Genomic DNA, 20,785 nt, shown 5'->3' on the forward strand with positions numbered 1-20,785 from the left:
GAGTAACCTGTTGGCTTAATGTCCACAGTGAAATAAGCTAGCTAGAGACTAGTGTTAACCTACATTTCATCAACATTTAATCAGTGCAGGGAAACGTTTAGCAAGAGTTTCATATTAAATCACTGTTCACATTAAACAACTTCCAGTCTGGATGCTGGACAGCAGCTTACCTCAGCCTGCATGTAAGTTACAGACTATATTAAAATAATCCAGTTTGATATGTTCATTTAGATTGAATTATGGCTGTTAATGACATCAATAGATACAGACTTTATTATTCCCATCATGAAGGGCAATTTATTTGAGAAGCAAATAGTGAACTGCATTCTGTATGCAGACTTGCATGTAAATCACCAGCAGTAAATATTGTGCTAGTACTAATATTGAATTACAAAAAGCCAGACAGTTGCAAGCCTTTAATTAGAGTTATGTAAAGCTTTTGATGGGACTAGAGATGTGGTGACAACAGCTGCGCAGAGGGGGTCCAATTTCATTTTTTTGTCATGGGGCCCAAAATTCCTGGCGGCGCCCCTGAGAGTTATTATATATTATATAATATAATATATGTGGCTGTTGGCAGAAACACTGAAACAAAAAATTTTCATCAGCACACAAACTCCACAGTTCAGCCGTGCAGCTTATTGATTAACTTATATGATGTCCTTTACTGCATTTTGTGTGAATATCTATTCTTTTGAATACCTACAATAAATGCCAGCAATTATCTTGAAGACAAAAGCTGGGAAAAACTTTCTCGGGCTGACCAGGAAAAAAACTTATTCAACATTAAGGAAACCTCAAATGAACAAATAGAACTGTAGAAAAGACAAACCAAGGTTCAGAAGAAGTCGAAGACAGCGAGAAGGCCAAATGGAAGAAATAAAGGACTGTTTCAAAGTGTGAGATCAACAGATTCATTGTGTATCTAAAATCAGTCATATGATCCTTCAGAAACTGTGGTTGAAATTCAGACCCATGTATAACATGTTAGGTTTGTGAAACAGCAGGGCACCTACCCGTGTGAGTCCATTGTGTTGGCAGCCCATATGTCTGTACCCAGGATGTCAAAGGAGCCGTCTCTGTTCCCGTTCTAGACAGCACACAATTAAAAAGGTGTGAAAAAGGCAGCTAGCTTAATTAGGTTGTAACATTTACTGTAGGAACTATTCTTAAAAAACAGATTCCTTTTTAACTAATAATAAGAAAGCTTTTGAAAATGTTTTTCTTTTCTTTCTTTGTAATTGAAAATAAGTATTTACGCTAGAAAAAAATGAAAAGAAAACAGGAGTTTTCTACATACTGAGCGATTGTGATAAGATGTACCTTGGGTCTATAGTATCTATCAACCCACAGTTTTCCTTCAGTGTATTTATGTTGCAGAATAAAGAGGTATTCCACCAACTTGGTGCTGCACTTCCAGAAAGTTGGGGGCAAGAGACAAATTTTAAAGAGAATGGTCATAATAGAAGCAGCAGAAATATACTGACTTTTGGTCCCTAAAGTGTGTCAAGCTCCAAAAACACTAGATCCTACATTTCCCATAGTGCAACTCAATACTGTCTGACAAAGCCCCTTGAAACAGACAGAAGACATTATACAACTGTTTTCACAGGCTGATTAGTGCTCCTTGTAACGAGTAAACTGAGCTACATGTGCATAAATGGTGGAGTGCCCCTTTAACATTTAACTGTGGCGAAGGTTTGATTTTTTTGGTGACACGTTTAGGGTCAAAGATGGTGAAAGACCTCCTAGGGAGCAATACAATGAGCATGGCAAGAGTTGCATGACAAAAGTTCCCAAGTATGGGTCCTCTCAAAGTGTCAAGACAGCAGACACACACACACACACACACACACACCTTGGCAGGGCCCATGAACTGGTTGTTTCTGCCTCTGCTGCCGGAGCGTGAGCCAGATCCCGGTCGAGACCCTGAACTGGGCCTGGAACCTGTACTGCCGTTACTGCTGTGTTCCCACTCGTCCTGTGGAGTTGAGAGAGGGGATGAGAGAAGAGGACTGAGTATTTTATGCAAAATTAAAAGTGTTTAATTTTTTGTCACAGTCCATCACAGTGGGGAACAAGAGGAAACAACAAACTAAGTCTCCAACCATGTTTATCCTTTGAGCAGAAGTGGATGGTAAAATTAAAGCCAATAGCAGCTGGAAAGAAGTGTGTGTGCTGTTTTGATGATACATTTATCTTCAGCCCACATTTTGGAACAGTTAACAGACAACACCTGCCTCTCTGTTGGAGTGTTTGGCATCTTGTTGTTTTTTACTTCATAGATTTCAGAATATCTTGTCAAAGGACTTCAGCTGGAATTAAGCAAACTGGCTAACACTGGCACATTTACGGAAATATGAAATAAGCTGGTTGGTCTGCTCTCTTGTCACTGGAGGCAAGTGTGCCATTTCTCCTGTGTAACAACAACCTGTATGGGATTTCATTGCTTTACAAAACAATTCAGAGCAGGACAGCATAGAGATAATAGCTTCCATTTTTGACACCACATGATTCTGGATAGTTCTGATGGTTGCTGGTTGTGTCTGACTACATACAATACTGTGGAAAAAATGCTGTAAAGTAAGAATGCTAGATAGATTATATGTCAATTCACAAAATGCAAAGTGAGTGAACAGAAGAAAACTTTTAATCAAATCAATATCTGGTGTGACGACCCTTTGCCATCCAAACATTCAATTCTTCTAGGTACACTTGCATGTAGTTTTTGAAAGAATTCAACAGGTAGGTTGGCCCAAACATCTTGGAAAACAACACACAGTTCTGTAGATTTGGACAGTCTCAGTTGCTTCTCTGCCTTCATGTAATCCCAGACAGACTCATACCTGATTTAAAATTTTTGCACAGTACTGTCCATAACCACAACCATTATCAAAACCGTTTCATTGAAAGGCTTGGATATTATACTTTCTAGGATATGTACTTTTGCTGCATTGAAAATGTTTGTGATGTACTGATATAAATACTGACATTTCAAGTCTAGTCTCTTTACCTCCATCATACTTTGGTTCACACTGCCCTCTTTGAACCTCTCACCCATGTTGTTTCTCCCTCACCACTCACTTCCTTTATTTATTTAAGATGTCATCAAGTACGCTGTGATAAATTTAACTCCTTTGAAGTTCTCACTCTTAAAGTTGGAGGGCTGCAACCTATCATATTTGTTATAATTTATCGCCCCCCAAAACCGCCTGGAGGATTTTTATCAGAACTTCCTGAATTTTTATCTACTCTGGTTTTAAATTATGACAGAATTGTTCTTTGTGGCGATTTTAATATTCATGTTGATGGCCCCAACAATGTTAATGCAACTAACTTTTTAAATATGGCCACTTCTTTTAACTTCAAACAACATGTCAAATGGCAAACCGTGGTCATACACTGGACACTGGGTGTCAGCATTTCCTCTGTGGAATTGGTGGACATGACCATATCTGACCACAGATGTATTGTTTTTAGCTGCGATTCGCCTGTTACTCATGCCGCCTCACCAAGCTCCGTGTGTTCTATATATAAAATAGAATAAAATAAAAAAGGGATAAAATAAAGTCAAATAAAATCAGGAAAGGCTCTCCTATAAAAGTATGTTTTAAGAAGGGACTTAAAAAGAGTTCACTAACTCAGCCGACCTGATTCCCTCGGGCAGGCTGTTCCAGAGCCTCGGGTCCCTGACAGCAGACGCTCTGTCCCCTTTAGTTTTCAGTCGAGACTCTGGAACAGACAACAGACCTCTGCCCGAGGATCTCAAGGTACGTGCTGGTGCGTATGGGACTAAAAGGTCAGAAATATAAAAAGGCGAGAGGCCATGAAGAGCTTTAAAAGTGATCAATAAAATTTTAAAGTCAATTCTAAAACATACTCGGAGCCAGTGTAATGACGCTAAAACAGGGGTGATGTAGTAATATTTCTTTGTTCTGGTTAAAAGCCTGGCAGCTGAGTTCTGGACAGTCTGGAGTCGATCAGTAGATTTTTGGGTTAAACAAGTGAAAAGGCTGTTGCAATAATCCAGGCATGATGAAATAAAGGTGTGTAAGATGGTCTCGGTGTCCTTAAAAGTTAACATTGATCTTATTTTTGTTATATTTCTAAGCTGATAAAATCATGATTGCACAAGCTTTGTGGTGAAGAAGATTCTTTGCAACAGGCTTAATGTGATTTACTAGGGAACCAGCAGATGGCAGTATTTGTTTTGCCATCTGCTGGGTCCCAATGACCAGGATCTCTGTTTTGTCCAGCTGGAAGAAATTATTTGACATCCATTTTTAAACTTCACAAAGGCAGGTGGTAAGTGAACTCAGCATTCCAGGGTGTGTGGATCTGACGTACCATGTTTATGGATAATATGTCCAAGGGGAAAAAGATACAAGGAAAACAAAATGGGTCCTAAGACCGACCCCTGAGGAACACCATATTTAACTGGACAGAACGAAGACACAGTTGTTTACAGACACACAGAACTTCCTATTTGAAAGACAGGATGAAAACCATTCTAAGGCAGTACCAGAGATCCACACCCAGTACTTCAGTCTGTCTAACATGATGTTATGGTCAATGGTGTCAAATGCAGCGCTAAGGTCATTTAAAAAGTCATTGGTGACTTTAAGCAGGGCAGTCTCAGTGCTGTGGTACTTCCTGAAACCAGATTGAAACTTTTCAAATATTTTGTTATTTTCCAGAACAGTGAGCAGTCGTTTGGACACAATTCTTTCTAAAATCTTTGCAATAAAAGGCAGTTTTGAAAGTGGTCTAAAATTTTGTGGGAGGGAGGGATCTAAACCAGGTTTCTTTAAAAGTGGGTTCACGCAAGCCGTTTTAAAATAATCAGGGACACAGCCAGTAGATAGGGAGCCGTTAAAAACAGAGATCAAATGGGGCCCAACAGAATCTATTACTTTCAGTAAAAACTTTGTAGGTATTACATCAAATGGGCTGGAAGACACTCTCATTTGTGATACTGTTTTTAAAAGCTCAGACAAGTCAATGGGATAAAACTGGTTAAGCCTCTCTTGTTGCCTGTGAGGGACCTCTGAGTACGAGGCAGTAGGGGTAGGTAGCTCTGATTGACACCACCTTATTGGTAAAATAAGATAAAAACAATTCACAATCATCATTACTTCCAGCTGAGGCACAAGGAGGGGCAGGGTTTACCAGCTGATCCACAGTCTTGAATCCACACCAGTGAATCTCAGAGGAGCAATAATACTCTAAATCACTGACTACAGCACAGTCAGAGCAGAGCAACCTGCCCACACACGCACACACTAACTGATAATTCATTTAGGATGATTCAATTACTGCCTCTAGCCTCACAATGTCCCATGTTAGCCATTAATAACGTACTTTGTCTACAGTAACCACAAGCAAGTTGACGAGCTGTGAAACGTTTACGGCTGGTGTTACTGTCTCTTCTAATCATACACAACAGAAGCTGTCAGAGAGGGAAAGACTAACCCGAACATACAGAACTGAGAGCAGAGCAAACCTATACTTTAATCAATGCGATGCTCCAGTGACCAGAGGTTGAATCATGGCTGTAGTTGAGGTAAACGCTGTTTCTTCACCGCTCAAATTCTAAAATGGCGTTTTGCACTTGTTTAATGGAGTAAAGCCAGACCTACTCTTGTAGTTTCTTTACACAAGCAACCACCACCTACTTGTGCGACGCTCATTAAAAACAGTTATTTGAAATATCCTGCATCAAATCTGTCAAACAAAAACAAAAGTAGCTATGAGCACTTCAGTGTTACCTGTGTTGTTTAAACTGGTACAGTTTATCTAGGTAGCTTGATCCATAGTCTTCTATATTCCCATACCATTCCGACATTATATTGTTAATCTACAATAGCTGTAATTACACTATGAAAATTTTATATATAGTCATATTTTTAAAATAGAGCTTTTTTACATCTTCAGAAAGTAAAGTAAGGGATGAGGAGAGGAGACAGAAGCAAGGACACATGCAGGAGGCCACAGTGGAGATTGAGATTGAGACACAGGCAGAAAGTAAAGAAGGTGCAAGTGATCTGAGATTTAAAAACAAAATAAATAAAGGAGGAAAAGAGATTTGAAGTGATTTAGAACTTAGCCAAAATCTAAAACTAACTAAAATCAAAACCCAAGATTGGAACTCACTATAAATGTTTAATTCAAGGACTAATACTGCAAAAATGTTATATTGTTTTAATTATTGTTTTTTTGATGCCGTTGAAGGGATGCTTACATCAATTCTATTTGTAAACACAGCAGTAAAACTAGTTTCAGTTATGAACAGTTGAGAAACACACACAAATGTTCACATGATTTTATTAATTCACCATCAGTAACTTTTGTTACTCTGTTATTGTCAAACATTAAGCTATAATAAAAGACAATATAGAAGGTATTTGATTAAAATTATTTTAATTTCTATTCATTACAGCCATCGTGACAGATGTTATGGTTATCTACACACTTCACACTTACTGGCTTGAATGAGCCTCTCCCCCGTGAAGACGTCCAGCTGCCATCTTTCTTGTTGTTACAGTCATCTGTCCACTGGAGGAGAGAAATGGGGGGGAGATGGTGATATCATTTGTTTGTACGTAAACAAAAAATGTAAACAAACACAAAAGTAAAGTAAAAGTAACAAACAGTCTGATGAGTGTGTGTTGAGTTTCTCATGCAGAAAACAAGAAAGTAGGGTATCCAGCTGCATTGTTGGTGGGCGTACCTTCACGTTTGTTTACATCTACACATTACAACAGTAGGGGCAGCTGTTTTGATACAAATGACACAAACCAAAGCCTGTACTAAATATAACCATTGCTGCTAATAGATACGGAATTAATGAAAGCATGTCATCCATTTGAAAGGGGGCCTATTATGCTTTCCCTTAAGGATGTCCTCATATGGTCATCTGCTCTTGATCTGCTTCAGGCATAATACGCCCACGAAATACACTTTTTGTCTAAGTATTTGACCGCTCTGCTAATAGTGCTTTCTCCAGGGCCAGCACAGCATTCACACAAAATGTGGAGATAGGCCTGGCTATGCGAGACTACTCAGCTCAGGACAATGCTTTAACTTTTTAGAGGTTGTTCACTAAGTCTCTAGAAAAGTGATTTTTTAAAAGATTATGTTTCTTGATGGACATATGGCTTTACTCATTGCTAGAGTAAACACTAACTGTAGCTGCGATTAGCTCAGTTAGCCGACTCTGCAGTTACCAGACTGCCCGAATTGAGAGCCCAGACCAGGGGCCTGAAAAACTCCACCTCCTGGCAGTTCAAATCTCCTGTGCTAGTAGTGTAAACACCAGCACTCCCTCAAGCTCCCAGTCCAGGGCAGAGTCAGCTGTAATAATGAGCTGTAACAATGAGCCTTAATAGGGCACAGCTAACTGAGCTAACTACCTATAGCAGCTACAGTTAGTAGCTGTTAGCAGTTACTTTGAACTAATTCCAAGATAGCAGCCCACTGAATATGCACAGTAGTGTTTCTCCAAGCCTATGATGACGTTACAGATTTTTAAAATCGCTTTCTCGGCTCAAGGAAAGTTTTACAAATATAAAACCTCCATTGATCATAAATTCATAGAGAGTCATAATTGACCTTGTTTGCCATTTGAAGTGTCCTGTCGACAGTCAACACCTATCCATCTATCGTCAACCGCTTATCCTGTGTACAGGGTCGTGGGGGCTGGAGCCAATCCCAGCTTACATTGGGCGAAAGGCGGGGTACACCCTGGACAGGTCGAGTTTTACAAACATCTCTTTCATAATGGTGGCCTATCCAGGTTTTATTATACATCCATGATTACTGCAGCTCACAAACCCCTCAGCAGGCTTACGGGAAGTTGGCCAATCAGAAGAAAGTGGACATTTAGGAAGGGGGGGCTTAAAAAGACAGGAGCTAAAATAGCTTCAGACAGGATGAACTGAGGGGCTGCATAAAGGGCCAGTAAAAGATAAATAAGGTAAATAATTAAACAATATAGAGCTGGAAATGAGTGGATGAATTGGTCCTCTTTAAGTTAAAGGCTCTGACCTCTGGCACCTTGCCACCGTTGTCCAAGTCCAAGTCTCCATCTGCCTTATCTCCCAGAAGCCCCTGCACCTGGTACTCCAACACATAACTGTCGATGAAGCGCTCCAGCTCCTCTATCTCCTGTGAGCGTGTGCTCCCAGCCTCAGACGATGCAGACGCCACAGAAGAGTTCTCCATGGCAACCAGCACTGTGATGGGTGGAAGGGGAGGAGGGGGAGGGAGGGAGGAAAGTGACCTGCGCAGGGAGGAAGAGAAAGATACAGAGAGAGGGGTGAGCTAGAAATTCAACATGTCTTCCATTTTACAGCATTCATCTCCTGTGATTAGAAGGCTGTGTTTACAATGAGACCTCCAACATCAAGACAACATTGGCAAACAGACATTAGGTGAACCAAAGTGCCAGAGAGACGAAACAGTTTACTTTTCATTTTGCCAAAATAGTCATGGCTGCAACAGCCTGCTAAATACATTACAATTAGAGCTGCAACGATTAGGCAACTCATCAATTTGTTGATTGACAAAAAATAATCTATCCATAACTTTTTTGATAGTAGATTAATTGTTTTAATATTTTCCAAGCAAGTAGTGAACTGAATATATTTGGCTCTGGACTGTTTGCTGAAATCAGACTATTTGAATACATCTCCTGTGGGACATTATAACAGGTATTTTCAGACTTTTTATAAACCTGATTAATCAACAGATCAAGAAAATAAATCGGCAGATAATTAGATGCAGCCCCAAGTTCTAGCAATTACAATAGGCATTTCTCTCACCTTGGTCCCCCTCAACTTCCCAACACTCAAAGAAGTCAAACATCCATATATTCACTGCTTGCTTTCAAAGTGTCCAACAGCAAGCCTATCCAGGTGTGGAGCTATAACTGGCCCAGGTTGTGTTTTCAGTCAGATTACATCAAATCTGTCTTCTGAAAAACCTCTGACTCATCTCTGCTGATTTCTCTTTCTAGACTCCCTCTGGTGTCACCATTCATGCCACCTCTCCACATCCATGTCCCTCTTTGTTTTTCCACCTCTTCCCTGCTGTCTCTGTGTCCTGTCAGTGTTGTGTCTGTGTGTGCTTGTGTGTGTGATCACCTGACCCCTGGCCAACAGGGAAGCAGCTTCCTGCCCGCCTGTCTATTGCTAAGCTCCTTTACATCATGGCTTGATCACCAGCCATGCAAAGAGGATTTATGGCCCTGGAGCACGCAGAATGGTATCTGCTGACCCCTGGGGACTCGCTGGGGAGCCCGGTGAATTTGCAGCCAACAAGTCAGCCGCACAAAGTTTAAACCCTTTGTTTTGGTTTGGGCCACAGGGCTATCTAACGCAATAGTAATGAGCAGATCTATATTCCAAAGACTCTCTTCAGAATATTTCTTACATCAAGTCTCATCTCACTAACTGCTGCACTGCACTAGTATTTTATTCAACAACAACTACAACACAACAAACTATTCCAACAGAACATAGTACTACTAATCTGTAGTATACAAACTCCTTTATGAGTACCGATAACACTAAAAATCATATTTACTGTTTCTGAGTTAGTATTACCAATGCTCCACAGGAAGATCAGACCTCAGGGTCAGCTACAGGACAGCGCCACTGTTCAGAAGAGAAACCCGAACTCTCTCTTGCTCAAGGACATTTTAGCACTTAAGAATCTCCCTTCTCATCACTACCCTGCAGATTTTCTTTATGTACATTTAGGGACTAATGCTTAAATCTCTGCATAGTAGCATGTAGCACAGTCAACATGCCCTAATCTGACCTACTGTAGTGTTAGTATTATAATCCATACGTGTCAATAGTATAATCCATCCATACACTGATGCGGGGTTTTGATTACCCTGGTGATTTGCAGCTAGTATGCTACAGAAGCACACGTGAAGCAAGACCTTCATGAGCTACTTACTGTATATGTATTTGGATATATAAAAGCATAATCATACTGTACATGCATCCACTAGACTTGGGCCGTATTAAGGTATACGAAAGTATAAGAAATCCCAAAGGTATGATTTCCAATACCATCAAAATCACAGATGCCCCTCCTTCTGGTGGATCAATCATTTTGACTCTTAGATCTAAAGTTTATTTTCTGAAACATAAGTTCCGCCTGCCATCGCTTCCTTGCATCCCTTTCTTGATAATTTAGTAAATTATATTGAGTGTAAGTGAACAGTGCGTGAGTTCCGATTCACAAACGGATACGTTCAGTTCACCAAAAACATGAGCACGTTCAATGACACTGTGACACAGTGCCTGAGTGCACTGTCAAACTTTTGATTTTATTTGTGAAGACTGTGACCAGTATGTATTTCTGCCCATGTAGTTGTTGTATGGGGATTGACTATGCATTTGCATTTATACTTGTGTTCAATGTGGTCAGAATGTGTCCTGACCGATTGCGGAGGTGGTTTGGCTAATCGGATTACAATCAGTTCTCAATACGTCTTGGGTGCATTTACATCTGTACATTCACATGATCAAGCACTATCCGATTGCAATCCAATCACTCAAAATGCATTTTAATGCCACATGTAAATGGACAGATATACAGATACTTATTTCTGCTGTTGTTCTACTTAAACATTTAAAATACACTTCAAACTGAACTACTGGTTTTTGTGTGCTATTCCTCCTAGATCATGTGCTGCCCCAAAATTAGACCATTTATGTCGCAACACCAACACCTGTACCAGCTCAGCTCAAAAAAGACACATCTCAACCAATCATTCAAGTTGAGCCTGACTGTCACACTGAAATACCGGTTCATTTCACTTCATTCATCCTGAACAAATCAGAGACGTGGGCAGTGATTCAAGGGTCTAGAGCCAGCCTACAGCTCCTCAGCCATCCCAGCCTCTGTCAGCCTCCTGACAGACCTGTGTACACGTGGCAGAAAAAACAGCTTACAAGCGTCTATTTTCAGTTGACTGTGCACTGTAAAATTTTGCAGTTTATTTAACCATACACTATATACTCTAAGCTGGCAGTATTAAGCACACCTGTACAATTCAATGCACTTCAATGTAATAACCCTTATACTCTTATCTTAACAAAGCTTATAGCTTCACTTTTCATCTGATCGCATAATTTCAACTGTTCTGACGTGAATATAGCAGTGCTTCATTAATTACAAAACAATTTAAATTAATGGAGAAGCATTCAATAACAGCAGTCTGGATGTTTACAACACATTGATGCATATTGGTAGTGGTTGCAGCTCAGTCAGTTGTCCTACGCTTGTCCTTGCCATGTAGTATAGAATTACTGCCTGAGGGGAAACTGCTGCCAATAGTTATTGACCCATCCATTAATGCAACTCTCATTTTGTCGTCTGTCTTTTTGTCTATTATTTGTTTTATTTTAGCCTCTATGCGATACTTTCATAGTAGTTCATGTGCAGGGCCAACAAATCACCAGACCTGTGCGTTCATTATAGTCACCCCAAATATCATCATCGTCAATACCCAAAGTAAACACTGTTTCTGTGTCTTTATCATAGACCATAGTGTTTCATAACACTCCAAACCTGCTGTGCTCTTTTAAACAAGTTGTCTGTTGCTTTCACAGCGGGTTTATCTTTCAGCTGAGCAACAATAACGTCAGTGTTCCTGTGGTGGAGGAGACACAAGCGTGCCTTCCTAACATTATATCAGTTTGGAGTTCCAGGGTGGCACAAATTTGCTCATGTGAGAGTCAACAACCCAAGCTACCGTCATGCCAATAGGGTGCGAGAGAGAGGCGGAGGCTGGGGTTGGGGCTAAGGCAACTATTTCATCTGTCCCAGACAAAGAAAAGGCTACTGTATTATGTGTACATGTGAAAAACAAACTGGGGCTGTTGGCCCCTTTGACTAAACAGAGAAGGTCAGGAGCACAAATAGTATTGTAAGGCATCTCACATTTACACAACACAAATCTCTTTGCCAATAAAACAGAGAAAGCAATGAAGTGGGCTCTCGCATTACAAGATATTGATGCAAATGAAGAGGGAAAGCATTTACAAAAACGGTTTGCATTTTATCTTAATTATCTCTCAGCCTTTCCATCCACGCTCAAAGAAAAAGAGAGAATGAGTTAGGGTTGCTAACAATTACATTTTTGTTCCGCCATCACTTTTCGTAAAGCTGTCAATACTGGAAATCTACACTGTTGATTTCTCACCTCAAAACTTCTAAGAAGTAGATTTAGTGATGAAATAAAGTATGAAAATTGTAAAATATAAAACTTTCTGTTGCTGGCCTCTGTCAGGCACGCGCAATGATGACGCAGTGAATAGTGACGATTCTCTCTGACCAATCAGTAGTCTGCTGTGTTTTCACGTCACATTTTAGTATCGCCTCAGCTCGCTTGGAACCTCGACGGAGGTGATACAAAAAAAAAGTACCTGGAAGCAGGTACAGGTACAACTTTTCCATAATGGAAAACCAAACAAAGGCGAGGCGAGTCGAGCTGGTACTATGCAGTGGAAAAGGGGCTTTTGAGTCCCCCATCCTACAGACCCCGACTCCCTCCACCCTTGCGCTCTCCCTCCCTTGGTTGTACCAGCTGTTCCAACAAAGAACTTCCTGTCACGCTGCCCCAGCCACACTTTGCTTCTCTTGTTGTGCTGTAGCTAAAACATGTTGTTTAGGCAACATCATGTTATCTTTTCCATACTCTTAAATAGAGATGTGTGTTTGCATTCAAACATCCTTATGTATGTTCTGATTAGTTCTTCTTGCCTGATAATCAGACTCAATTAACATTTAGTTTAAGTTCATTCTACACTCAGCTGCCAGTTTATTATGTAAACCTAGCTAAAACTAATATAGTCTGATACAACAGCAATAACGGTTATAACCTTCAGTATGTATTATATATTATAACCTTCAGTAAATATTATTTCATTTCATATCAAGCACAAACCTGGTACATTGCACATATTTGTTGTCAATTGTTAATCGTTGTTCTATATTTTTATATTGTCAATTTATTTATTTATGTACACAATATTCTCTTCCGTTGTAACATGACTGCACAACACAAACCACAGTAATGCACATGTAAATATCTGGCACACTGTTCTTTTACTGCAAATAGTTGTATTATTTTTCTCTATTCTTTTATTATTCTTATATAACTTGCATTTGTTTATTCAATATTTATATTTTTCTACATTTATTTATGTCAACTGTATGTTCATCTACTTGTAGCACCTTATCACCAAAGCAAATTCCTCTTATGTGTAAAACACTACTTGGCAATAAAGCTCCTTCTGATTCTGATTTTGTTGAAACTGTTAGATGTGCTGATTCAACTGTATGGACACCGTATGTAGTTTGCAGTAAAACAATAACGATAAACCATAACATAAAAAATGTTCAATAAATGTATTGAATTCTTTTGAATCACAAACAATTACCATTTACATTTTCTATTTCTATTTATTTTGTTGAGAAAAAGGGAGTGATTTTACAATAACATGGATATTTGTTGAAAAATGATTTTTATCATAAGTGATCCACTGTTTGACATTAGGTGGTTGTCATGTTCTGACCATTAAGAATAGTTTAAAACCACAATTAACCATCTGGATTTTTCAACTAAGGAGCAAAAATCTGCCTTTAAACTTGAAAGAAATAATGATTTGACATTTATCATGATAATTATCGATATCGAATGAACCTTTTTGGCCATATCGTCCAGCCCTAATTGCAGTGCTGTTAAACTGTATTGTGTAATACTGAGTGGTTTATATGTGTTTGATGGTATATTTAGTTTACCCTTTTTGATATAAAAATATTTTGAAACACTTAAACGCAATAGGCCGATAATTCAACGGCTCTATTGCCGGTAGCAGCCAAAATATACATAAAATTGAATTCAACAAAGACTTATGTTATAAACTTATGATGGTAGAACTTGTTTACATGGCTTTTGTATTAGACTGCATTAGTTCTAGTTAGCTGTATGTAATAAACTAGCAACCCAAGTGCATTTGAGCCGCTGAACGATTCAGAGATTTGAGCGGTGAATCAGAGGTCTGGAAGTTTTTGTGTGACTTTAGTTTTCAACCAATCACCAACACTGAACAGTCTCCGAAAGCGTTTGTAAGTCCCAAGGAAATACAGAGTTGGTTGAATGGTGCTCTACAAAGAGAGGCTGAGATACCGGTGACAGCCAGTCACACTACAGGCCAGTAGAGAAGGATCAAGACTGTAAAATGCAAAGCAGCATGTACTGCAGCAGAACCAAGCTTAAGACTGTGCCGGAAGCCCAGCACCATCCAGGCAGATACTAAACTGGCCAGACAGACACAGCATGGCACAGAACAGCACACAGTTTCTTTGTTTGAGACAAATGCAAATCTACACTATCTATACTTCATGATAGGATCAATTAGCAAACAGCAGAGAGTAGATTGATTACTTCCAAAAAGAAGAAATATTCTTCTCTCTACTGAACTGAAGCATGCATGCAAAAGGAAACAATAGCTTAATAATAATGAAATAATACAGTCATCTTTTATTTTGGAGAAACTAAATTAAATGCACAACTCACGGTAGGTTGGAGATTCCACACATTCCCAGGCCCGCTGAATAAAAAGTACTGAATACTTATCACTATCAGTCTTAGAGCAAGGTACAGCAATGTCTTGTACTTTTCTCAGACTTAATCATAATTGGCTTTTTTCTCTGTTTAGGAAATTCCTCCCTGTCTCTCTTCTAGTGTTTCTTCCTGGATTTCCATTCACTGAAAGAAGCACTACTCTAATGGGGTCACACTTATATGTCAAAATGTATAGATAGAAGTTAAGATCAGAAAGTATGATGTGCGTCTGAATAATGAAATGAAATGAAATTAAGTTTCATACCTAATAAAAGAAGTCATTTCTGCATGAAACAGAAGCATAAAGCATAATAACTATGAAAACCATTTCCCCCTGGGGTCCAAACACACAATACAAATACAGTATCTAAACAAATCACACTGGCTGTATCATGGCATGGTAAAAGAACACAACACACATCAAAAAACAGCGATCGGAGCCATCAGTAATTTGCAGCTTACACAACTACCAAACAGTAAGAACCATAATCCACACAACCCAAACAGAGCAGGACATGAGACCGAGTCTCCACAGTTGGGAGTCCAAGTCAATGTTCTCACCCCATGCAGCGAGAGCTTCTAATAAGCCTAATCTGGTCTACTACTGACTGGCTGTCTTGAACTCACACTTGGATTTAAATATAATTTGGAGTAATCTATTTTCGAGAGCATGATAGCAGCGTGGTGTCTTTGAGTCGAATTATCCAACTGACGTATTTTGTGAGTAGACGTAGACGGATATGCATTTTAACAAATAGAAGAAAAAAACAATTGTCCAGCTTTTTTTCTCTGTTTGTGTAATGCCTCCCTGTCTCTCTTCTATTGTTTCTACCAGGATTTGCATTCACTGAAACAAGCACTACCCTAATGGGCTCCCATTTATTGGCAAAATTTATAGATTTAAGTTAAGATCAGAAAGTATGCTGTGTGTCTGAATAATGAAATTAATTTATTGTCATAATTTGCAACATGTCAGTAAAAACTGATGGAACTCTGTTTATATAATGTACACCATGTAAAAAAAATAACTGTCCTTCTGCACTTCTAGATGCTAACTGCATTTCATTAGCTCTGCACCCATACTCTGCATAATGGCAATTCGCATGAAAGTCGGCTGTAGGGAAAACTGACCACAGAAAAAAGAATCTAAGTTTTTGGAGTATGTTGCTCTGCATTTCACTACACATACTGTATGTGCATGTGACAAATAAAACTTCTTGTGCGCCAGTGTGAGATTTCATCAAGAGTTGGGTAAAATGGCCTAAATACTTTCAATTCTTGTCAATACTTCAGAAACACTTCCGACAGGTGGCGCACCTACAAAATGTTGCTGTAATAGGCAAACTTGTGTGTGGCTCTACTCACATAGCTTGCACCCCTTCTTGCTTCATTCACTCACAATGCTGTGGAAAAATATCAGGCTTTATATAGCCAGTATCAATCAAATAATATAATTCCTTATTGATCCTATTCCTGTATAAAGTCTAAGGACATACAGGGTGTCACTGTTCTGTAGAAATTGATGTGGCAGGATATCAAAAGCCTCTCTTCAACATCTTCTTCTGACATGTAGATGTCACTGATACATGCAAAACACAGAAAACCCCCCTCTGCTGGGAGAGCGACAGTAGCCGTAAACTACAAAATGGCAGGTACAATGTTGATCAGTACACTAAAATTGAGGAATGTGTTTTTGTGAAACTAAAATTACAAAACAACTTCAAAAAGGAGTCTGTTGTAGTTCCCGCCTACCATTCACTGTAGTTAATGTGTTTACTCATACAGAGTGAGCCGAATGGCCTCAATCTAGAGGAACAGACCAGCAGAGGGGGGTCCAAGGGTATGTGCATGTGTGTGTACTCAACAATAGCCACATTGTCCCCCTATGCCCCTTTAGTGACCTTATGGGAGTGGATTGGGCTAGTGCAGTACAGTGGAACTGTTGGGAAAATAGTCCAACAATGCTATTTTTTATGGATCTACACACACACACCTCGCAAACAAGTGAGGATGTTTAATTTAGCTCACAGGCTCCACAACGTATATGGAGTGAGAGTAGAAGTTCTGAGGGCTCAGAGGAGAACAAAAGTCAAAAGAGATGACAACAAAGGTTAGTGTGCAACAGAGCTGTGGCCATTATTGGTCGGGGGATGAAAACACGGGATGACGACAGAGACAGGTAACTGTGAGAACAAAAGGTCGGCCATAGAAAGACCACAATTGTGACAATAGTCCTGCAATTGCTTGCTTCCCAAAAACACAGAGGCTAGCTTTGCTAGAGAACTACTCTGCATCTCCGCAGTAAGTTAAAAGTTAAACCATCACCTGATCTCTCCTTTTACAAAGCTACTGTATGTTTTCTTCAGTCATGACCAGTGTGATTTTTCTCTCTCTCTCCTCATTTTTTCTTTTCCCACACCCTCATCCATACACCTCAGGCCCTGTAATGAGCAGCAGTTCCCACTGAAACGAGGCTAGATTTCTGCTACGCAGGCTGAGTCAGGGTGATCCAGTTTTCTGCAGGCTACTCCCACTCTCTCCGAAACATGCAGCAGTGTTCGCTCCTCCTCCACATTCTTCCAAACGCTGTATGCGTATTAACTGGGTGTGCATCACACTACCCCATTTCTGAGGCATAGAGGTAAGAGTAACAAGCTTCTACTCAAATGAACCCTGGCATCATTATTTGTTACCATTTTTTTTTAATCCCTGTCACCGTTTGACCTGTGAGGGCAGAGTTCACAGTCTCAATCACCCATCACATCAATGCAGCACTCCTATGTGCTTTGTCTGCAGATCAGTTGGGTGATGACACTGCACTGACTCTGCTTAGATTGTCAAAATGAAGATGTATTTCAGACCAAGTTTAAACCTCAGCAATCCTCACTTTTCAATGACAGTGACAAGGCCATCATAGTTTTTGTATTTCATTGCTCGATAATTAACTTTCAAGAGTAAATTGGACTGCTGCTGCGATATAGTCAGGTAACAAAAATGAAAGGTTAGAGGATAAGGGTGATCATGACCTACTGATCAACCACCAGCCATTTCATATCCTAGGATCACAGATTAGATTCGTTCAATGGGAGAGGGCCCTTAGCAAAATGCTGCTTTAATTTTACGTGCCACCTCTGTCGTGAGTTGATTAATCAGTTCAGTCACCAAGCACACACCAACGATGATTCATTTCTATGTGGATAAGTACTATATATCGTGCAGCCACGAGAGCAATCTATCAATTAATACATGTTATTACAATGTCAGGATAAAAGGCCATATTTCAACTGAGGATCTAAGAATTGTGAATCTGAATGAGACCCAGAACATCTTAATGTGTACGGCAAATATTCCCTGAAAGTACATTCTCATGCCACTGTCACAACATGCAACATGTATGCGATATTAGCAGGGTCAATAACTGACTGTTTATAAATAGCATGCCAGATTTTGCCAGCTTTATTCTGTGTTAATTACTAACAGTTAGTTGATGTTAAAATCTCACCAGTGTAAACATACTAGATTTCTAGATTACTAAATTGATGGCTATTTAGCAGTGTCACCAGGTGGATACATGTATAGTGGTTTCTTACATACTTATATCCTTACATACACTTCTTCTATACATTCCCAATAATGCCCTGCAAACGTAGGTCAACATTCAAGCACTGGCATAGATTCAGTCACACACGTCATTCTCAAGTATTTCTAGGCCTATGTAAGATCAAAATAGAGATATGATTGCATTCTATCTACTGACATTTAATTAATAAATAATAGATTTTTAATTAATCTACACGTTTGGCTGTGCCATGTTCACAAAAAGGTAAAAAGGTAAACAAATGACTTCATCAGTCTTGACGGGCACTTAGCCAAGTTAAATAATAACACAATGAATACAGGGTTCAGGATGAGACACTGGCTGAACCTGACTTGCAACTAGGCAGACTGATAAATTAGCATGTGTCTCTACTTGCGGTAGGTGGGCAACTTGGGAAAGGATCATACACTGTGACGATATACTTGTATCAAAGGAACACATCTTCCTCTCGGCACACTTGGATATATTTGATTATCACTTCTTGAATCCATTCGCTGCTGAAACAGCTGCCTGCCTAAGATAAATCATGCTAATTCTGTGATGCTTTTCTGTATCAAAACGTGACAAATCCTGTCTCATTCAAGTCAGGAGGGTATCTGTTACGTGACCTGTGGTGGCATGCAAACCATTCCTTTACCTCACTAAAGTCACTCTGATCCAATCTGTCTCTGACCAGCAGGAATCTCAGGAATGTTATGAGCAAACTCGACTTAAGTATAACCTCAAAAACATCAGTCTGGACTCCTACAGGACAGACAGCTTAGTTTTAAAAGTTTGTAAACTTACAACAGATGAGTACGGATATATAATTGTCTTGATTTTTAAGTGGCAGGTTTATTCCAGCACACATTGAACTTGGTTTAGGTTGGTCCTTTCTGGTACCCATCTAATTAAACATCATGCGAACCAATTACTTAAACAAATGCTTGCATCTGCTTCACCATTCATAAGAGATGACAGATCCTATGCTACATATTTGAGTTTAAGGTATATCAGTAATCTCCCCCTCCGTTCTGCCACAGACGATCAGCAGCTGTGATCAACTCTTTGTTGTTCAGGCCAACAGCTGACAGGTTGCTGGACTGCTGCAAGCTCAGCTCCTGTCCAGGGCAGAGACTGACAACTAACATTTTGAACGGCTAACAGTTATTCCTGTTATTTCCGCATGTTTAACGCGACGTTACTGAAACCAAACAGACTGCAGAGTTGACCACGCCAACTGACCGTCATCACCTTAGTAATTAACGTTATAGTTTATTTCTATTTTGCACTCCTATAACCACGCCCATGCTGCCTGGGATGCTAGCGCCGTTAGCCAAGCGGTGTAGCTTGACAGGATGTGTATGGCAACGTTAACCAAATGGCTGCACCACAATGCCCCTTGTCAAAGTAACAAAGACACATCTGGAGGCGCCTCCACACCCTGGTGAGTCTGCCCGTTTATCACCGGTAACAATGGTGACGCAAGCTTTGCGGCTAACCAGCCGGCTAACGCTAGCTAGCTCTTAAGTACAACAGTAAACAACAGGCCACACGTTACAAATTCAACACACCCTCAGTAAACTCCGCTATATCAACAGGTCTGCTGGTTGAGGTCGAAGTATAACCGGGTCACTCACAGCAAATTCAGCGCATCTTAAAACTGTTATCTGGTTACCACGGTTATAACGTTACCACAGCACTCCAACCGGGAGACACCTTCACCGGCTTAAAATGCTATAAATCCTTTACCCGAATTGAGATTCTGACTCCTTGGGGGACCCGGGATCACCTCCTGAGATCAAATCCGCGGTGTCATGGGTGTGTTTCTCAAAAAGAGAAGTGGTAAAGAGGATTAGCTATCTAGTGGGTAACTCCGACGTCCCAGACTGAGAAAAAAGGGAATGCAGGAATGTGACGTTCAGTCCGGTTTGCTGGCAGCGTTGACACGTGCACTCAGGAATGAAGCATTGTGGGAAACGTGGTTCATTATTAAAGTATTGCTGGAGAAGATTGTTGATTAATAGCTGGTTTTACGTGTCCTCACTGTTGTTGCCTCCCTACATGCTTTGATACAGCACCAGGTGATGCACTGAAAATTAAATGAACTCAACATGCTTTGTCCACGTTTGTAATTAAATAAATAAGTGTGTGTGTGTGTGTATGTGTGTGTGTGTGTGTGTGTGTGTGTGTGTGTGTGTGTGTATGTGTGTGTGTTTACACAAAGAGAGATAAAATCCCAGTGATTTTATTTATTCATTTATCTACTGTAAATTGTGAAATTGTAAAAAAAAATCACAGATTGACTGTAAGTGTGCAATGCTTACACACTTCTAAACTGTTAACCCAAACATCTAACCACTTTTAATAGAAATAAATTACAAGAGTATCACCACAGACAGAATCATTTTTTGATTTGTGTCTGCAAAACAGATATTTTAGCAAACTAAAATATGAAATGTGCATATAATGCCAAATATTTGAGGCTTTAATAGCTGGACAAATCTACTCTACTCTCTAATATGCAAGGTGACTGAAGGAACCGGTAGCATTCATAT

At 39.8% G+C, this 20,785-nt stretch overlaps 1 protein-coding gene across 4 annotated transcripts in view; it reads right to left on the bottom strand.

The window, feature by feature from the left end:
• ctif (CBP80/20-dependent translation initiation factor) overlaps window positions 1-20,156 on the bottom strand; it is a 68,290-nt gene extending 48,134 nt beyond the window's left edge. For 3 of the 4 annotated variants that reach the window (XR_006827787.1, XM_046066426.1, XM_046066424.1), the window contains exons 1-5: window positions 19,980-20,156; window positions 8,047-8,281; window positions 6,484-6,555; window positions 1,859-1,981; window positions 1,017-1,090 (exon numbers count right to left, since the gene is read on the bottom strand). Coding sequence is in view for 3 of the 4 variants with exons in the window: in XM_046066426.1 (XP_045922382.1) it covers window positions 1,017-1,090; window positions 1,859-1,981; window positions 6,484-6,555; window positions 8,047-8,223 (446 nt within the window). In the remaining variant the exon portion in view is untranslated. The remainder of the gene's footprint in view (window positions 1-1,016; window positions 1,091-1,858; window positions 1,982-6,483; window positions 6,556-8,046; window positions 8,282-19,979) is intronic. The other variant, XM_046066425.1, reaches the window with a different exon arrangement.
• Window positions 20,157-20,785: the final 629 nt, after the last annotated feature.

This window comes from Micropterus dolomieu, linkage group LG13 (genome assembly GCF_021292245.1).
Source record: "Micropterus dolomieu isolate WLL.071019.BEF.003 ecotype Adirondacks linkage group LG13, ASM2129224v1, whole genome shotgun sequence".
Classification (NCBI taxonomy): Eukaryota; Metazoa; Chordata; class Actinopteri; order Centrarchiformes; family Centrarchidae; genus Micropterus; species Micropterus dolomieu.